The 19383-nt window shown below is 37.9% G+C and overlaps 1 protein-coding gene across 1 annotated transcript in view; it reads right to left on the bottom strand.

The window, feature by feature from the left end:
• LOC149288006 (rho guanine nucleotide exchange factor TIAM2-like) overlaps nucleotides 1-19383 on the bottom strand; it is a 67763-nt gene that overhangs the window by 30962 nt on the left and 17418 nt on the right. The window contains exons 8-12 of the mRNA XM_089492150.1: nucleotides 7640-7804; nucleotides 4043-4147; nucleotides 2986-3064; nucleotides 2383-2475; nucleotides 1171-1431 (exon numbers count right to left, since the gene is read on the bottom strand). Coding sequence (XP_089348276.1) covers nucleotides 1171-1431; nucleotides 2383-2475; nucleotides 2986-3064; nucleotides 4043-4147; nucleotides 7640-7804 — 703 coding nt within the window. The remainder of the gene's footprint in view (nucleotides 1-1170; nucleotides 1432-2382; nucleotides 2476-2985; nucleotides 3065-4042; nucleotides 4148-7639; nucleotides 7805-19383) is intronic.

Below are 19383 nucleotides of genomic sequence, written 5' to 3'. Positions count from 1 at the left end.
TTTCTCTGAGAGCTATAAAGTCCCCTCTACAAATTCTGGACAATACCTGTAGATAAAAAAAGACTACCGGCATTTCCACTGCAGAGAGAGGATACAAACCCAAAGTGAATACCAGGAGCTGGTACTAAGCTACTCTATATTACTCCAGTCTTTATTTGAAGGTGATAACCTTTATTGTGTCATCATAGAAAAAAGATGTAAAGTCAGATAAACATTAAAGACCTTTGTTCCATCTGAAGAAGAGACCTCAGTGGTCCTGAGCACTTGCGTGATTTTGCTGTGCATATTTTCCTATGCTCACTAAAATGTATCATCTTCAACTAAAGACTCCACTTTCATTTGAACCAATAGTGCTAGATCCTTTTTATCCTTTTAGTAAAGCAGGGGGATTTTTATGAAACTGAACCTGCCACCTATGGTAGGTTTAGACTAATTATTCAGCCAATTACTAAATGTATTTTAACACAGAACTAGTTATTGAATTAGTCATTTTAGTTGCTAAGGGGATATTTACCTTTTATTGTGTGTCTTGCTTTTCTTCCCTTTTACTATATGATAATGAACTGAACAACATGGTAAAACTCACTCTGGACTCACAGTTAGTTTGACAAGTTATTTGCACAGTTAGTTTATCAAGGGCATAGTGGCATCAACATGTACACATCATTTTGTTGCATTATGTATGCTGTCTGATGAGCCCTGCATAGTTCCCCATAGGTATGTGTTTCGCAGATTGGTCAACCTTCTCCATAGCATGACATGGAAAGGGAAGACATCCACTGGTCATCAAGCCCTCATAAGTACCGCAGCCTTGGTTTGTCAGCAAGGTGATCACTGCCTCAAAACCTCATCTGAAAGTTAACTACTGCCTAGATAGAATATTGTTTTATATATAAGGTGAGAGATTTATATATGTGATGCTCCTCTCCAGTACTCAAGCCCCCCTAAAAAAAATCAGGGTTTTACTCTTCACATAGGCACAGACTATCATTCAGACTTTCTGAAACAATCTGCCCATGAGAATCAGAGATCGACCTGGGCATTTCTGAGACTATCTCAGAAAAATAAGTAAAATTATTAAGTTTTATACTGAAACACAAATGCTGACAAATTCACTATAACCAGCAATGTTTTTAATTATTATATTTGCATTTGTAGCAGTATTTTTACCTTTCATTGAATTCCTTCGAAAAGTATGTAGAAATTCCTCCAAAAGCTGGGATTGGTTTGCAGGTGGCAAAGGCCTCTTCTGATCTTTGCAAATGTCATTTTCTGACCACGAGGAACACAGTGATGACTTCACATCAACATTGCATGATCTCAAGGATAACAGCACACCTTTCTGAGAGAATAAATACTCCATCTTCTTGAGGTCGAGGTCTGTAATAGCTTCACCATTAATGTAAAGAAGTTCATTGCCCATGCGTAAACCTGGGATCAAAGAAATATTTTACACAAATGTTAACTAATTGAGTTTTACATATTCTAACCTGGACGTGATAGTTACTTAAGGTTCCCTTATGCCCAAGGCCCTTAAAATAAAGTTAAAAGCCATGGTACAGAAATAAAATGTGTGGAGTTTACAAAACCTTTGCCACAGACATCTTTCCCAGAAGGACAACCTCTCTCATTTCACACTTCTGCCCACTATTTACCACGCAAAGATGAAATAAAAATGTAAAACTAAAATGGTGTCTTTGGGGTTTTTTCACTTAAGTGGGAGTTTGAAGGAGTTGTGGTTGCAACAGTTGAATTCACTGTGCATTACAAAGGGTTATCACGCCATCCCTGGCAAATATCACTGCTAGAAGAGCAAAGCTGCCCCCAGGGCCAGACTGGCGATGATGAGACAGGTCTGGCACTTTAAGGCCTGCAGCCACCTGATGACATAGATACGTGTTCCTCCATATCCAGCCACTGGCCACAGGCTAATTGAGTAAGCGTGTGATGCTGTCAGGAAGTGGTCCACCAGGTATTTGCCTGGTGTGTCTGATGGCCAGTCCAAGCCTAGTTGGCCCTGCATAACGAATGGTTATATTAAAAAGTTTTATACAAGCCAATCCAAGCTATTCTCGGAGCGGAAGCTCACAGGGATAGACTCTTAATAATGTAAAGTAAAGTCAACAAGATAAATTACCACTATCCTGAAAACTTCCCTGCCAACTCTGCTTTTAGTGAATAACCCTGTATGTCCTGCATTTCTGATACAATTTTTCATGGAAGCACTAACTTGGTGTGAAGGGGGGGTGCTGAATAATGGAATGGATTAGCAAAAAAAAAAAACTAGCAAAAAAAGAGTGATTATCATGAGTAATATACATGGATATACTTATTATGAGCTATTTAGATTTTGTAAGACAAGATATCTGGAAATACACAAACCTTCCCTGTAGGCCAGTCCATCCAGCTGAACGTAACTTACATAAATACAACTAAGTCTGTTATGTTCATTAACCTGAGCTGCAACGGCAAATCCTGCAAATAAAGGAAATACTTAGTACAGTATATTTCAATCGGTCTCATCTAGTCATTTCCCTGAGTTAATTAATAACAACCCATTCAGGTTTCAAAGGGTGAAAAACTTCTTGGCTAGCTGTCTGATAAATATGCATCTTTGATTTTAAAATATATCAAAAACATCAACTGATGACTGAGCAAAGTATAATTCAACAAGCCACCTAAAGGGAGAGGTGGTCAATGTAAGAAAACTGAATAATCTCTTGACCATGTAATAGGGCCACCACAAGGTGCGGACACTTGGTGTGGATTAATGGGACACAGGTCTCTCACACTGCCACAGTGGCGTATAGTTAGACATTTTGCTAATAATCTATATGCTGCCCAGGGTTGCCAAGTGTGAAGTACTGTTGACATACTAAATATTATATATATGGGAAGGTGGTTGTTCAAATTATTAAAGGAAAAATAAGAAATGTATGTTGAAACCGCTACATGATCATTATCGTGAACAAAAGTAGGACTTACCAAAATCCTTTATATTTCCAGATTTTACAAGGTGAACATTGTATACACCCAATGGAAAAATTACAAGTTCATCATAAACCTAGAAAATAAAGCACATATAGTAAATTACTAGTCCATACTGACAAAATATAAATCATACTTGACATAAATGGCATTGCACGTAAAGGCACTGTTGCCTGTCCCATCAAGAAATGTAGTCTACCTCCCCAGAGCACACAAGTTGTGGGGTCCCTTTCTATTCCATGTATATGTAGTATAGGATCTTAATGTTTGGGTTTAGAAACAAGTCACAGTTTATGTATTAGTTTGGCACCACAAATTAGTCAGAACTATAGCTATGTGTTCACATTAAGCCAAGGTTACTTATTAGATCTCTAATGATCTAAAGATTGTTTCCTAAAACACCGGTACATTTATTAAAATGCAAATGAATAAATTGAAAAGAACATTTATCTCTTATTATTAAAAGCAAATACGAAACCCCTAATAAAAATAGTATTGATATTAACTGTCACAATGCATTTAAATCCAGGAATTGAGATGGAAATTAGAAAAATGTTTTGCATATTTATATGCCCCTTGCTACAATGCAATTTGCATATCATTTATTATGAATAACATGCATTTTAACATTATTATTCAGTGGTTTCTGAATAATTACATTGTTGTCAATTCAGCACTTGCTGCATTCTGTTCCTCAACGGGTGTGTGTGACATTATCACAATGCACTTTTATTATTATTTATTGATTTATGTAACCCTTCATATGTATTATAAGACTATAACTTGGTTTTCTGAATATTTTTAGTGCTTCATTCACCTAGAGCCAGAAATCACTCTTATAGTAGTGAAGAATGCATGAAGAAGGGACCTCAGTGTCCTGAAAGGTTGCACTAAAAACTGTCCTCTAAGCCATTAAAGATATTGTTCTTACTCAATTTTTGTAATTTCATTATTCGATAAATACATCTACAGTTTCAGCTGAGGAATGGTAGCACTAATGCACAAACACTTATACTTTTAAATAAAGCGCTAGAATTAAAACATAAAGTAATACCTGATCTTGTATGTAGTCCACTGGGGAGGCAATGTAATATTCAACATTTTCATTCACATGTTTTCGTAGATGCAATCCAAAATTGCTGGGCTCTAACTGCCGGATCTACAGCAGAAAAAAAAAAGTTTAAAAAAAAGTTAAAAATCTCCAGTGTTAATATAGATATGTAAGTATATAAAATATATATAATTTGTTTCTCGCAGTATAATACAGAAACCAAATCGTGTACTATCCTACATGTATAAAAATAAGAATGAATACATAGAACATAAAGGTATATGAAACATACAGAAACACAAACAGGCAACATATATATTTAGCCATGAAGAATGTCATTCTTTTATGAATTCAGTTTTGCTTCAAGAATTAAACTAATTATCTGAACTTGTGAGGCATGAGAACTCAACGGTGTGGAAAACTTCTTATGAGTAGACAGAACAGTGAAAAGTCTGGTTTGAGTACATAGAACTGTGTAATGCCTAGTGTGATTATCCAGATATGTACAATGCTTGTAATAAGTACTTGTGACGTTGAAATGCTTGGTATGAGTACCCAGAACTGTGAAATGCCTGCTTCATTACCTAAATTGTATAATACTTGCTATACTTGCTATGAGTACTTGGGACATTGTAATGCATTGTAATGCTTGGTAGTAGTAGTAGTGGTATTAGTAGCAGAACCGTGTAGCATGAATCTGTAGTGCCTAGTATGAGTACAGAGAACTGTATAATATCTATGAGTACCTAGAACTGTGTAATGCTTGGCGTGAGCACAAATGGAGAGAAGAAATAATGAGGGGTATAGAGGGAAATAGCAGGTTAAATTATACGATGATATAATAAAAGTTATTATGTATTATTGAGTACACATGCAAAAACACAAATATTAGGGGTTACTAAATAATAACATGAATTATTTGACCTAAATACAACTGAAAGAGCAATCAACCCAAGGGATAGTTATAATGGTATCCTAAATAAAAGACAAGTAAAAAGGGCAATTATGAGGTTTATGGTCTCACAGAAGGTTTTTAAAAAAATGCATACTAGACATAGATGTTTCTGTACAGAAAGGTGCAGGGGTCCTAAAAACGACCACTTCTGCCTCTTTAAAACGACCACCACAGATTTAACTGAAGGTCCTTGCTTTGCAGGGAGAGGAGCTTTTAAAGGGTTGGATAGGGAGAGAGCTGTGTTTGAGGTAAGGGGTGCAAGAGTGAGTATGTATGTCTGTATATTGGTATGTATGTTACAATGAGAATGTATGCATAATTGTGTGTGGTAACATGAATGTGTAAGTGTTTGTGTGTTAGCATGGATGTCTATGGCACATACAGGCTCTTTGGGGGTACAAGCTGCTTGGTGGCAAAGATGACACAAACAAGGAAATTGGGGGCTCTAACAAGATATTTGGGGACAAAGATAGCACAGACAAGCTGTTTGGGGGTACTGACAAGTTGTTTGGGGACAAAGATGGCACATACAAGCTGCTTGGGGGCGCTGACAAGCTGATTGGGAGCTAATGTAGCACAGACATACTGTTTTGGTGACTAGGATGGCATAGACATGTTGTTTAAGGACAAAGGTGGCACTTTGGAACATGCAGCTTGTGAAGTCGGGGGCCCCAAGCAAATCTGGCACCAGGGCCTTGTGGGACATTTTAGTGAGTTGTAGGATGGTCAGGGGTTGGTCACCATTTTTGTTATTCTGTGCTTCCACTTAAACTGTAGCATTATTGGTTAACTTAATGTGAGTCTTAGTGGGTTAAAATGCAATGTAGTCCCATTGATTCGGCTCCTTAGTAAGCAATATAGCCATGAAAAATGACATAGGACTTGGGGTACCTTGACTTAATGGCGAGAAAAGTATTGGGACGCTTGACCATAACACCAACAGGAACTTTTATGAAATTACGTTCTAAATACATAGACATTAATATGTAGTTGGTAGGCTTTGCACATGATTTTGGAGTGCTGCAGGAATTTGTGCCCATTCATCAAGTAGAGCATTTGTGAGGTCAGGCACTGATGTTGGACGAGAAGGCCTTGATCGCAATCTCATTTTCAGTTTATTCCAAAGGTGTTCAACGGGGTTGAGGTCAGGGCTCTGTGGGCCAGTCAAATTCTTCCACACCAAAATCATCCAAAGCATGTCTTTATAGACTTTGTGCTGTGACACTCATGCTGGAATAGAAAAGGGCCTTCCGCAAACTGTTCCCATAAAGTTGGAAACATAGCAAATGTATTTGAATGCTGAAGCCCAACCCCTGAAAAACAGCCCCGTACCATCATCCCTACTTTCCAGTTAGCACAATGCAATCAGGCAGGTAACGTTTTCCTGGCATCTGCCAAACCCAGACCTAGCTTATCAGACTGCCAAACAGAGACTTGTGATTCGTCACTACACTGTGAGTCTGCAGGCCTCATAGAAAGACAATGTAGTGTACAAAAAGAAATAAAATTCCTTCCACTCACCAGAGCAGACAGAAAGTGTAAGAAGGGAAAAGAACCAGGTAAGATGTAGAAGAAAGGAGTCAGCATTACAGACCGCTAATGATAAACTTTAAAGCACGGAAACAAAAGACAGAAAAGGAAGAATGTTTAAAGAGATTGAACACTTAAAGCTACACTGCAGAACACGAAACAAAGACAGAGCTTATGATACATTGTCTTGATATGCTGTGCCATTAACACAAAACATATATATATATCAATATACATTTAATGGCGTAAATGAATATGTAACCCCTAAACACTAAATGAGAAGAAGAGTCAGGCATTCGACTTGAGCCCTACTCGCGTCAACCTCAGCTTAGTTCGCTATACAATTACGTATCATACTGGCATACGTGGTCTGTATGACTTTGGTCATAATCATTCATATTGCCCTGATCTGTTTGTAAGGAATCAGTTGAGGACATTGCAGCTCTTTTAGTGTGTGGAATAGAACAAATATTGTGCTGGTGACTTGTCTACCCAAAGTACTGAATATTAGGGACATTATATCATAGGTTTGGTAACGTTTCTCACACATATTACTTGTATGGCAAAAGTACACATACAATATCTGATACAACTATAATTTTAATAACTCTTATAAATCTACTTACTGTACTTTTTCCACAAAAAAAAGATATATTTTTTTTATTTTTAATGGGCTTTATTTCATTTCACCTTGACATGCTTGAATTTTACCCTATAATCAGAGCATTATAGTCTGTTCAAGCAAATTATCTCATGAATTAAAACAAAACTAAATCATAAACATGAGAATACCAATGGAAAATGAACTAAAACCGACAAATGTCTGCCATCTTGTGGGCATCTTCTGAAAAGGCAAAAACCACCTATGTTATACCTGCTGGAACTAAATGAATAATTTGGTACACCAATATATTTTTATTTATACAGCTACAACAATTCACGCAGCACTTCTTACAGTTAATACATTTAAAGGGTAGGACAAAACTAGAACTGACTAAGAAGAACCCATACATTAGGTAAAAAGGGCTTTGATTGCCAGCTTACATTCTGCCCACATTCTACATAACATCTAATATCCACATGTATTTTATATTATAAACTGGCAAACTACTTACTTTACAAGCCAGAGTCAACACATCTTCCACTCTATGATCCGGCCTTAGATTTATCGTGACTCCTTGACCATCATAGAAGTGGATACATGTTGGTACTTCCCAAGGGTTTTCCTTCTGGTTGCCTTCTGAAACTGAGCCGTAGATGTTCAGCAACTCATCAACATTCTATCAGAAATGGGTAAAGTGTAAGAATACTTTAAATCAGTACCTGAAAGTACCATAAGGTAGCAAGATTTTCATTCTAAAAATACTTATAGTTACATACTGCATTGGCTGGAGTATATGCCAAAAATGTGTGGCTCATAACTGGAAAGCTACAAAACAATGTGAATTACACTTACAATTGGATTGTATTTGTTAACACCATCCAAAAGCAGAATGTATATATATATATATATATATATATATATATATATATATATATATATATATATATATATATATATATATATATATAGACACACATAAAAGTGCTAAACTGACAAAATGCTCCAAACCACTGCTCTCTCAAAACACTCAACATTACGTTTATACACAAAAAACTGTTAATGAACCTAACAAACGAAATATATAAAATATACAGTCTTTGAAAAAGAAAGAACATCCTCTTTAAATTCTACGGTTTTACATATCAGGACATAGTTACAATCATCTGTTCCTTAGCAGGTCTAAAAATTAAGCAAATGCAACCTCAGATGAACAACAACATATGGCATAATACAGAATGTCATGATTTATTCAACAAAGGTAAAGCCAAAATGGAGAAACCCTGCATGAAAAACTAAGTACATTCTGCAGGCATGTGGTACTAAACACTAATCAAAGCCCTAGATTAATCGATCATCAGCAAGTGTGACCACCTCTATAAAAGCCAACGTTCTAGCAGTTTGCTTGTCTGGAGCATTCAAGTGTGTGTTAACAGAATGCCAAGGAGGAAGACCTCAATAGCTGCCCATAAAACTGGGGAGGGTTATAAGCCCATCATTCTATAATGAGAAAGATTATTCAAAAGTGGAAAATATTCAAGATAGTTCACAGTCTTCCCAGGAGTGGATGTCTTAGCAAACTCCCCCGCAAGGTCTGGTCGTGCAATGCTCAGAGAAATTGCAAAAACAAAACAAGAGTTACATCTCAGACTCTACAGGCCTCAGTTAGCATGTTAAATTTTAAAGTTCAGGACAGTACAAATAGAAAGACTGAACAAGTATGGTTTGTTTGGAACGGTTGCCAGGAGAAAGCCTCTTCTCTCTAAAAAGAACATGGCAGCACGGCTTAGGTTCGCAAAGTTGCATCTGAACAACCACAAGACTTCTAAAACAATGTCATTTGGACAGACGAGACCAAAGTGGAGATAAAGTTTGGCCATAATGCACAGCGCCACGTTTGGAGAAAACCAAAACCACGGCGTATCAGCACAAACACCTCATACCAACTGTCAAGCACTGTTGTGGAGGGGTGATGATTTGGGCTTGTTTGCCAGCCACAGGACCTGGGAACCTTGCAGTAATTGTGTCTACCATAAACTCCTGTTTATCAAAGTATTTTAGAATCAAATGTGAGGCCATCTGTCTGACAGCTAAAGCTTGACCTCATGCAACAGGACAACAATACTAAGCACACCAGCAAATATACAACAAAATGGCTGAAAAAGAAAATAATCAAGGTGTTGTAATGGCCCAGTCAAAGTCCAGACCTCAACCCGATTTAAATGCTGCGACAGGACCTTAAGAGAGCTTTGCATAAACAAATACCCGCAAACCTCAATGAACTGAAGCATTGTTGGAATGAAGATTGGTCCAAAATTCTGCATTGGATAGGCATATGGCTATCCTGAAGACAAGACCAAGTACCTAACAAGGTTTGAGGTTTTTATGGCAGTAAAAAATGGGAAGACTGTATGAACCAAAAGGTTCTCATCTACCATCAAATTGTATATACGGTACATATGGTATATTTAATGAGGCGCTGAAGGTGCCCTGTAATTGCTACCATATCTAGTTTCTCACAAATTAGTAAAATAAATTTTTGTCCAGTAGATGTCACTGTGGATCACTGAACAAAATACACAGACACACCATAGCACTCCAGTCTGATGTTTGTTAGTTACAGAAAAGCTCAAATACGAGCTGTTGTAAAAATCCCCTCACCAAAATGACCTCATCTTTACAGAAAGTAGATGTTGTATAATATTTTATTTTACAATATTGCATAATAGCATTAGGTTATTTGATATGCAGATATAATTCACAAAGCTGCCAAGCAACAGGGATAGTAAGCAATAGTCAAAGTACAAGGACGGGCTTTATTAAATACATGTATGGCAAACATCAATAGGAAATTATAACATTATAAATAATACTTTCCCTATGATGTGCCAATTTTATTATATGTACATACACTATATGGACAAAAGTATTGGGACACCTGACCATTACACCAACAGGGAACACCTTTAGGACGAACTGGAGATTGCTAGCCAGGCCTTCTTGTCCAACATCAGTGTCTGACCTCACAAATGCTCTACTGGAAGAATGGGTAAAAATTCTCCGGGTAACACTCAAAAATCCATGGAAAGCCTTTCCAGAAAAGTGAAACTTGTTACAGCTGCAAATGGGTGGACAAGCTAAATTTGAATGTCTATGTATTTAGAATGCAATGACATAAAAGTCCCTGTTGGTGTAATGCTCAGGTGTTCCAATACCCAATAATATATGTATATATATATATGTTCTTGTGTGTAAATAAATAGGTATAAATATGAACTACATACTGGACGAAACTTATTCTCAGTAATAAACTGTTCGCTCCTCTCATTTTATATCTCGTGACCACATTTCACATGGACACATATACTATTTTCCATTTCCACATATCAGATACCACTTTTGGGAAGGATCTGAGGGAGTAATAGATCTCAGGAAACACTGGTAATCTTGGGTACCCAACAGCAACTAGTATTTATACAATATACCGTATTTGCCCGAATATAGGCCGCACTTCCCCCCCCCACTTTAAGTCTTTAAAGTGGGGGTGCGGCCTATATTCGGGGTCTAGCGCAGGAATGCGCAATTCGTATCGCCCGAGTAGTAGTAAAAAAAAAAAAGACAGGTGAAGAACTTATGGATACATATTTATTCTTATAAAACAAAAAAATAAATAAAATGCAATGCTCACAAAGTGGAGCGGTGAGCAGACTTTTCAGAGCCTCACAAACATAGCCAGAAAAAGTAGTAGAATAATAGTCCCTTCAGATTCCTCAAAAGCCGCTGGTAACCCTCTGTAGGCTGTGCTGTTACTCCTCTTCCTCGATACATAATCAATGTAATCACAAACACGTTTCGCCTGCCAATCGGGCTTCTACAAAGCGCTGACATGCATAGTATTCATTCTCTCTCTCCCATGATATTCCTTATATAATGATTATATCACGCACAAGAATAAAAGAACCTTTGAAACTGCAAGTGAAATCTCCTTATTATGAAAAGAAGATTGACAGTAAGAAGGTGACTACTTTTGGACCGGCTCTTCTGGGGGTCTGATGCAGGCTATTTGGATTCCAATTTATATATTTGTAGATCAGGAATCCGAGCAGGCAGCAGCAAAGGCAAAATGACACAAGTGTCACTGATGCTAAAACAGCAATCCATTTCACATCCAGTTCATTTTGGCCGTTCTTTGGAGGCGTGCTTGGTACCGTCTTCAACTTGCCGTAATCATCATGCCGATTAGCAGGCAGCGGAGCAGGACAGACTCCTGCAACCAGCAGAAATAAGAACAAAACTACCAGCTTCATCTTCCTTCTTCTATCAATCCAGCAAAGTGGTGGCCTGAGCCTGTGTCCTGCACACATACACCCAGCTTGCTTTTATTGCATCACAGAGCTATGAGGTAACAACTGCTGTTAAAGCTGTACTCTTTGCAATTTAGCAGACATGCACAAGATATACTGTTTACTTTTTATAATATAATTTGGTGTTTGTTTTGTAACTACTTATAGGATTTTGAATGCATTCATCAGTATAATATTACAGCAGATTCAAAGAGATAGTAACTAACTGTGATACATGGAAGAAGCCATATAAAAGTAATGATGCAACCGCAACATGGTGGGAATATAGTGAAGGCCCCAGTTAGTGTGAAGCATGCTTCTATCACCACGGCTACCAATAATTTGTTCCTGCTGAATTGGTTTATGTGGTGATAAGGTAATGTTCCCCCCCCAAAAAAATGTTCCAATTATTGGGAAGGTGACAAGGAAATGGACATCATGTAGCATTACTAAATTCCTCAACTAAAGAGGCTGTAATTTGTGCTCTGTTTGTTAATCAGGGGCATTGTGAGATATTTAATTTAAAGTTTATAAACCGTTGTATAAAGTGTATATAGAGTGAGGACAGTATATATAGAGGCTATGGATACTATGCACGTCAGCACTTTGAACAGGCCTGATTGGCAGCCGAAACACGTGAGTGTGATTACAGCGATTATCCAGAAACTGGAGGAGTAACCGAAACATGTCCAAGACATTACAAGCCCCGTTTACTAATTCATTTCTGGCTATGTTTGTGAGCCTCTGAAAGGTGTGCTTACCACTCCAATTTGTGAGCCTCACATTTTCATTTAGGAATAATAAATATATATCTTATTTTGGATTTGCCTTGAGTTCTTCACCTGCAAACTTTTTACTATATGTTTATGTTTGATATGTATGTTATATTGGTCACCCTATATTGATTATTTATTTTTACAATTTGTGTTTGACAGAGAATAAGAGTGATCTGTGTTTTAGGGTTTTTGAGCAGGTGCTTTTCTTCTTTTTTATTAAAACACCTATGTATTGCCTATACCTCCATCATCAGCAAGGGATACACATGAGGGGAGCAATGAGCCAGAACCACAGGCCTGTACGTCACTTACATGACCACCAACATCTATACCATGAAAGGCTTAAGGCACTGCTGCAGTGTTCACATCCTTCTCCAATACTGGTTCTTCTCCCAACCAATGTGACCCCAACCTCACCAGCTCCAGTATGCACCATGGCCATATCCCTCTCATGGCTAAGGCCCACTCCCATCACCACTCTACCTCCTACATGTTCCCCTAAGAGACCCTGCATTAAGAAGACTCACTCCACCACCACATTCAGCTCCACCATCTGCTAGATCACCACCAGCATCTGCTCACACCATCCATGAATAAACAGAATATCCAGTTGCTGCTCCAGTGTCATCATCATGAGGAAAAGAGGAGGGTCTGAAAGGACCCGGAGACCCATTCATCAGCCTCTCAGGGCACCGAATGGGGTGGACTGATCCACAGCTGCACCTACAGGTCACTGACATCATGCTCACTGTTTTAGCATCCTCGTAAAATACAAGTCAGCAGTAGTATGAACAGACAGGAGTTCATTTACTTAAGTGGCAGCTGGTAAGAGAGCTGCCTTACTTCACTATGCATTATAAAGGACAATCTCTGTAAAATTCTCTGCAAGAAGGGCTGAACTGCCCTGCATAATGCATATTTCAATCAGTAATATGACGTTCAAGAAATCCCGCTAAATGCTTTATACAGGACTTCCTGAGCTATCCGGCCATGATGCGAGTTAGAGTACTATAACAGTCAGACTGATGCAAGGTTAAGGTTATCATCTATTTTTACTTATATATGTAGGACATCTTCATAAGTGAAAACTTTTTGTAATAGCTCACTTTGCAAGGTATTCCAAGCCTCATACATTATGTTCTTTCACATAAAAGTCAACCCTCCTTATTATTCCTAAGGAATGAGTAAAGGATACATATTAAAGTAATGGTAAAAGGGACATTAAATTGTGTGGGTTTTTTTTTTACTTGAACGGTCCTCTTATATCCAGGGCACTTTTTTTTATTTTATTAAAATCCAAAGTTTTTGGGGGGAGGGCGTGCTTTATATTAGAGCAAACACCTAAATAGAATAGAGTGAATAGAGTGTTTGGCCTTAGTATTGTGAAGTCAATTAGTTGGAATGTCCAACTTTTCTATATTACATAGACCCCTTAAGTGCTTCAGTCTGTCCTAAGAGGAAAAAATCTAACCAGACCCATTCAGATCAGGTTGGATCTCAGCCTATTTTGTTCCTGCTGCGATATGCTTAATTATTTTATTTTATCAGGTGAGGACTGATATTACCGTATTTGCTCGAATATAGGCCGCACTTTTTTCCCCTTTAAAGTGGGAGTGCGGTCTTTAAAGTGGGGGTGCGGCCTATATTCGGGGTCTAGCGCAGGAACGCGCAATTCGTATCGCCCGACGCCCGGGACATGCAGCTCCGGGCAGGCAGCAGGCTTAGGATACAGATCCCTCGCAGCGCTGCAGGGGACCTGCATCCTACTCTCCGATACGCTGAGACAGCCTCCCCTGCCAGCACTTCCCACGGGGGGACTGCCGGCAAGGGAGGTTGTCTAAGCACATTGCCGGTGAAAGTCTACGCGATGTACGTTAACAATCTTCCTTGCCGGCACTTTCCACGGCGGAAGTGGCGGCACCAGAAGTTGTATACACGCATTGTGTAGATGTCCCCCGCCAGCCCCTGGGGAGTCTGCACTGGTAAGTCTAGGGGGGGAACATCTTGGGGGCAGAGTGGCAGCATATCTCAGGGGGGCACATCTTGGGGGCAGAGTGGCAGCATATCTCGGGGGGACACATCTTGGGGGTAGAGTGACAGCATATCTATTCCAATAAGTGGTTTTTTTTTACTAAGAATTTTTTTTCTTTAAAAAAGCACCTAAGTTTTAGGGTGCGGCCTATAATCGAGCCAATACGGTATAAAAAAATGTGGCTGTATATGTGCTTGGGTGTGATCAATGCAGGGGTCTCATGTACTTGCCGCACTGACTCTGCAGATACTCAAGAGACTGTGGAAGTCATGTTGGTCTTTGCTCCATCTGACCCTAGCGTGACGCACAGCAGGGGAGAAGCACAATATTATGCCAACCTCTCTTCTTTTTCTGTATCTCTCCCCTTTCATGTTATCTCTCCTCTTTCTTCCCATCTCTCGTATTTCTCAGTATCTCCCCTTTCCCTCTGTCTCTCTTCTTTCCACGTGTTCCCTTTCTTTATCTCTCCATTGTCTTAATATCTCTCCTCTTTATTACTATCTATCTGGCCTCCTTCTCCCCAACTTTTAACTTTCTTAGGTCCTATGGTGGTAGCATGAAGTCTGTGCTAGCCCACTAGTAATAGAATATATTTAACAATATATTAATACTTCAACATTTTGTCCTATGTTTAAAAAAGTGATCTTATCAAAGTAACAACAAAAAGAATGTTCCTGTTGACAGTTGCTATGGCGATGAGGTCATTTTCACATTTTCCATCAGAGCCACTTTTTATATTTATGACCAATGTGTTATAAAACTCTTTAAAGCAGTATTGTACTGTATAGTATAGTACTGGAAGGGTCCGGGATTACAAATTGAACAAAATGTGGTGATAGAGCAGTTTTACTAAATTCCAAATTATCGTAAATGAGCAGTGTACCAGTACTATAATAGACAACAGTGAGTGGAACAGAAAGTTACCCGTAAAGTTGTAAAATAAATAATGTGAAGAGTGAGACCAAGTTCTTGCTACTCCTTTTCTGGACCTCCTTCTCCTTGAGGTCTTCCATGGACAAATATACAAAAAGCAAAGGGAAACATAGAAGGGAAGTAATACCCACTCAGGTGATACTACCAATGAAGTCCAGAATGCTTGCTGCATTCATTTTATTCTTCTTCTATAACTGCGGTCATAGTAGACTATGATGCTCGTTTTGTTTGCTGTTGGGACCTCAGTGGTATAGATATCCAGACTTGAAACATTTAGGACATATTCAATGTGCTTATATGTTTGTGACAAGTATGCATATATCACCAAAGAAAATACACAGTTATTCCATTTTTTTCTTCCATTCTACGCATCCCTCTGCTTTTGTGGTATTTCTACCAGTATTACCATGTGTCCAGCATTCAAATTAATAATGCATGAGTTTGGAGAGAACAAGAATCTGGCTCAGTATTCTGTAAGCTCAGAGCAGATACATGCTTTTTCTATGATGCCTGCCGACACAGCAGAATTGTCAACATCTTAGCCTGCCAATGACTAATACTGTGGACGTTAATTAAAAGTACAAGCAACCAGGCTGCATCATCTGCTACTTATACATGGATGCTGTAAGAAATAAATTATATATAAAATATATGGGGTATATAGCACAAGGGCATTTTAGCTGTATGATACCTCCTTATTGGTGAATATAGAAACAAATCATAGAGGAAAAGCGATCAACCAATACAAATATCCATTGGCATATTTGGTTCATCATTAGCCTTCTTTATTATTATGGATTTCTGATAATCTTTAACCGCTTCTTTAACCCATGGTACAGTAATATGTGTATATCCCATGCTAATTCTTTGACTCAATTCCTCTTCTTTGTGTTTAAAAGAGAAACAATCTCATATTCCAATACTGCTCTTCAGGCACCCAGTCTCTAGGTGAATAAATCTATTAGAAACAACAATTGCCAGCTCTCCATGTTTCTCCAGATGTCCTTCTAATCCTGCAATCCTACATAACCAAAATATCAGTTTCTATGCCGTATGCATGCATTCATACATACGTACACAAAGTGCTTAGGTACAGAAGTTTTTTATGAGCTTCAAAACTTTGAGCGGAGAATGGTAAGACCACATTCAGAGCAATTCTCTTCATAATTGAGTAATAAACTGAGCCATATGGTATAGCAGGCATGTATTGTATTATGTTTATTATAGATTACCTAAACATTCAAAAAAATGTAGCTTTTATGTCTAGGGCAGTTTTGTTAAACAGGAAAGTTGTAGATTGCACACCTACATGGTGTGAAATGGCTTAGGTTATATTACCCATTTAATAAGTTCCAGCCCCCGACCTATATGCATCTGCTATTTAGTCCATATTGTTCAAATCAAAACAGCAGTCTGAGCTGCAGCAGGAGTAGCTTATCAGCTATTCTCTGTCTGTATCAACAAGCTCCCTTTGGTTATGACAGCTGGTTTAGCAATAATCCCTCCTCTCACAAAAGCAAGTTTACAGGAAAATAGTTCTTTATTACAAACTAGCAATCCAGAACAAATGTGGTATGCTTGTTATTCCTGGGCAGCTACAAACACAAAGCCACCCTTTAAGACTACTAGGATCTTACTGTCTACTCTTGGTAATCAGGGTGGCTTTCTTTAGCTAATGGTGTCAAGCCAAACCCAATCTCCTGAAAAAAAATATTGGCTTGGTCTAATAGCATGCTTCCAAGGAATTTTGGAAAGAGGGATCCTTTGTAATGGAATTAGTTTCACAGGCTAATGACCACTATCAGCCTGGCTGCCAGCTTTAATATCATTTAATTTACTGGTCACCGATCCAAGTAAATACTTACACAGTGGCAGGGGTTAACTATAGAATGTTTATGGACAAGGAATAAAAAAACAGGCTTGACATTATACATATGTAATTATATAGGAAACACTGACCCGACAAGCAAAACAAGGATTTTAATTCACATTATATATATATATATATATATATATATATATATATATATATCCTAAAACAATTTCAATAAAGGGTTAACAAAAACAAGATGGCAGTAGCTGGAATGCTACACCTAATTAACTACACAATACCCACAGTGTTGTCTAATCCAAGAAAGGTATGCTTAACTGAGAAAGCAAAATAGGAAAATTTGAATAGATTTTGCCTTTTAAAATGGAAAAGAAAAAAAAAAGAAAAACATTAACACTAACCACAGTATGGGAGCAGGTTAACATTATTTGTGGATACAGACGCAGCCCAGCAGTAGCAAGGCAGATAAACACACGTTACATTCCAAGAACCCAGGGGCATTTTGAAAATCTTCTGAAATCATTGCATACAAAAGAAAAATGCCTGCGCTTTAGCATACAGACACTGAGCGATAAGAAGCAACTGGAGAGCTCACATTCTCTCAAAACTGTTGAACATACATCAATGTTTTCCAAATACAGAAAATTAGCAGAAAAATAACGTGTGATATGAGTCCATACATGCCCATCTTGGATGAATATTTCTCGTTTTCTTTCTCGTCAAGTCTTTCTGTTTTTACATTCAGCTTGCTAACATACAACATGCCGCCACTCCTCCCAATTATTTAAATGGATATATATCCAGAAGACATATCTAAGTATGCTTCCTGTTTCACTAGAGGCATCCAGGGGAGGAGCTTTTATTGTACTAAAACCAATGGCAGTTTAATACTACCTACAGGCATAACCACGCAAAAAGGAATAATGCCCTTACGTTGGCAACATCCCAGGTGGCTCTATAAACTTGACCACATAATTTACATACTTACTGGGTTTATATAAAAAAGGGATTCTGGTGCAAGTTTTTTGATCTTGCTTGCTGGATGAACCAGTTTGTTGCTATTGTAACCAATTTTCATATTTTAAACTGGCGATTTTTTTATTCCTAAAACCCCAGTTTTAGTAATTTGGATAATATGTGCAGCATATTTATAAAACCTTGTGTAAAAAAAAATATCTGTAGTTCACAAATCCACACCGATTAGTAACATGGGCATAGGAAATACTGAAGAACAAAATGGTGCTCCTAAGGCCAGTTTAACCACTGCATATAGCATGCTAGATCGTTTTCAATCATTAATAGCTTTAATAGCTTTATAGTCTCTAATAATGTCACATTTAAAAGGGCTTCTATTATCTATATATTTCGTATCCCCATAAAACCCTATGTCCTCTTCTATATGAAATTCGTCATCTGAAAAAACATTTGCAGTATTTAATTATGTGCATGAGACTCAATGTTCTCGGGGAAGTGCTCTCTGATAAGGCTTCCATTTTGCTACACATGCCCTCAGCTGTTCGGAAACTGGGCCCAAGTGCACAGCTCCAACTGTTCCTCTGAACATTATGTACATCGGAATATTTTGGTAAACAGATTTCCAGGAAGAACATTACTCATAGAACCTGATGTTAGAACTCCTTCCATAAAATATGTAAGAACATTATATTGCAGTCATGAAGAACTCATGCTTGCAAAGCAACACACATTAAAGGAACAATCCAGCCCTTTTTCACATTTAGAATACATACTGGAGTTGATTTTCCCGTGGACTCCAATTTACTGAATTCAAATTATCGCTTGTATTCTTGAGCTATTGGGCTTAGAAAATGAGACTTCTCATTTTCTAACTTCAGTAAACTAAAGAATACATGTAATCATTTGCCAAACAGACCTTTTCAGACTATATAATACCTTAAAGATGCCATTTTATATATAAAAGATGTACTTGATATAAGTGATTAATATGAGTATTGGGACTGAGAACATTTCAATATTTCACACTATATTTATCAGAATTTCATACACATTGTAAGCCAACAACATGCTTGTTTTTTACAATATGTATTAGCATTTTTTCTTAATATTTAGTAGTTCAAAGTTACCAATATATTCTGTGTTTGCTGTCATAATAACCTGTACCCTAAATTCCATACTTCATGACATTGAATCTCCTATTTATTTATTTATGCCACAATAGTTGATAGTAATTAAGTATGACCTAAATAAATTGAGGCAGCATGCCACAATTTCACTAAAGGGAGACTGTGGAGATTTGTGGTTTCAATTCCCTCGCTTGACTATACATTGTGGGCGACCGACGCTGCTAGGTTTCTAGAAGCTTGT

This window comes from Sceloporus occidentalis, unplaced genomic scaffold (genome assembly GCF_023333645.1).
Source record: "Sceloporus occidentalis isolate IW3139 unplaced genomic scaffold, rSceOcc1.0.p SCAF_54, whole genome shotgun sequence".
Lineage (NCBI taxonomy): Eukaryota > Metazoa > Chordata > Lepidosauria > Squamata > Phrynosomatidae > Sceloporus > Sceloporus occidentalis.
This window is presented reverse-complemented; position numbering and strand designations above follow the sequence as displayed.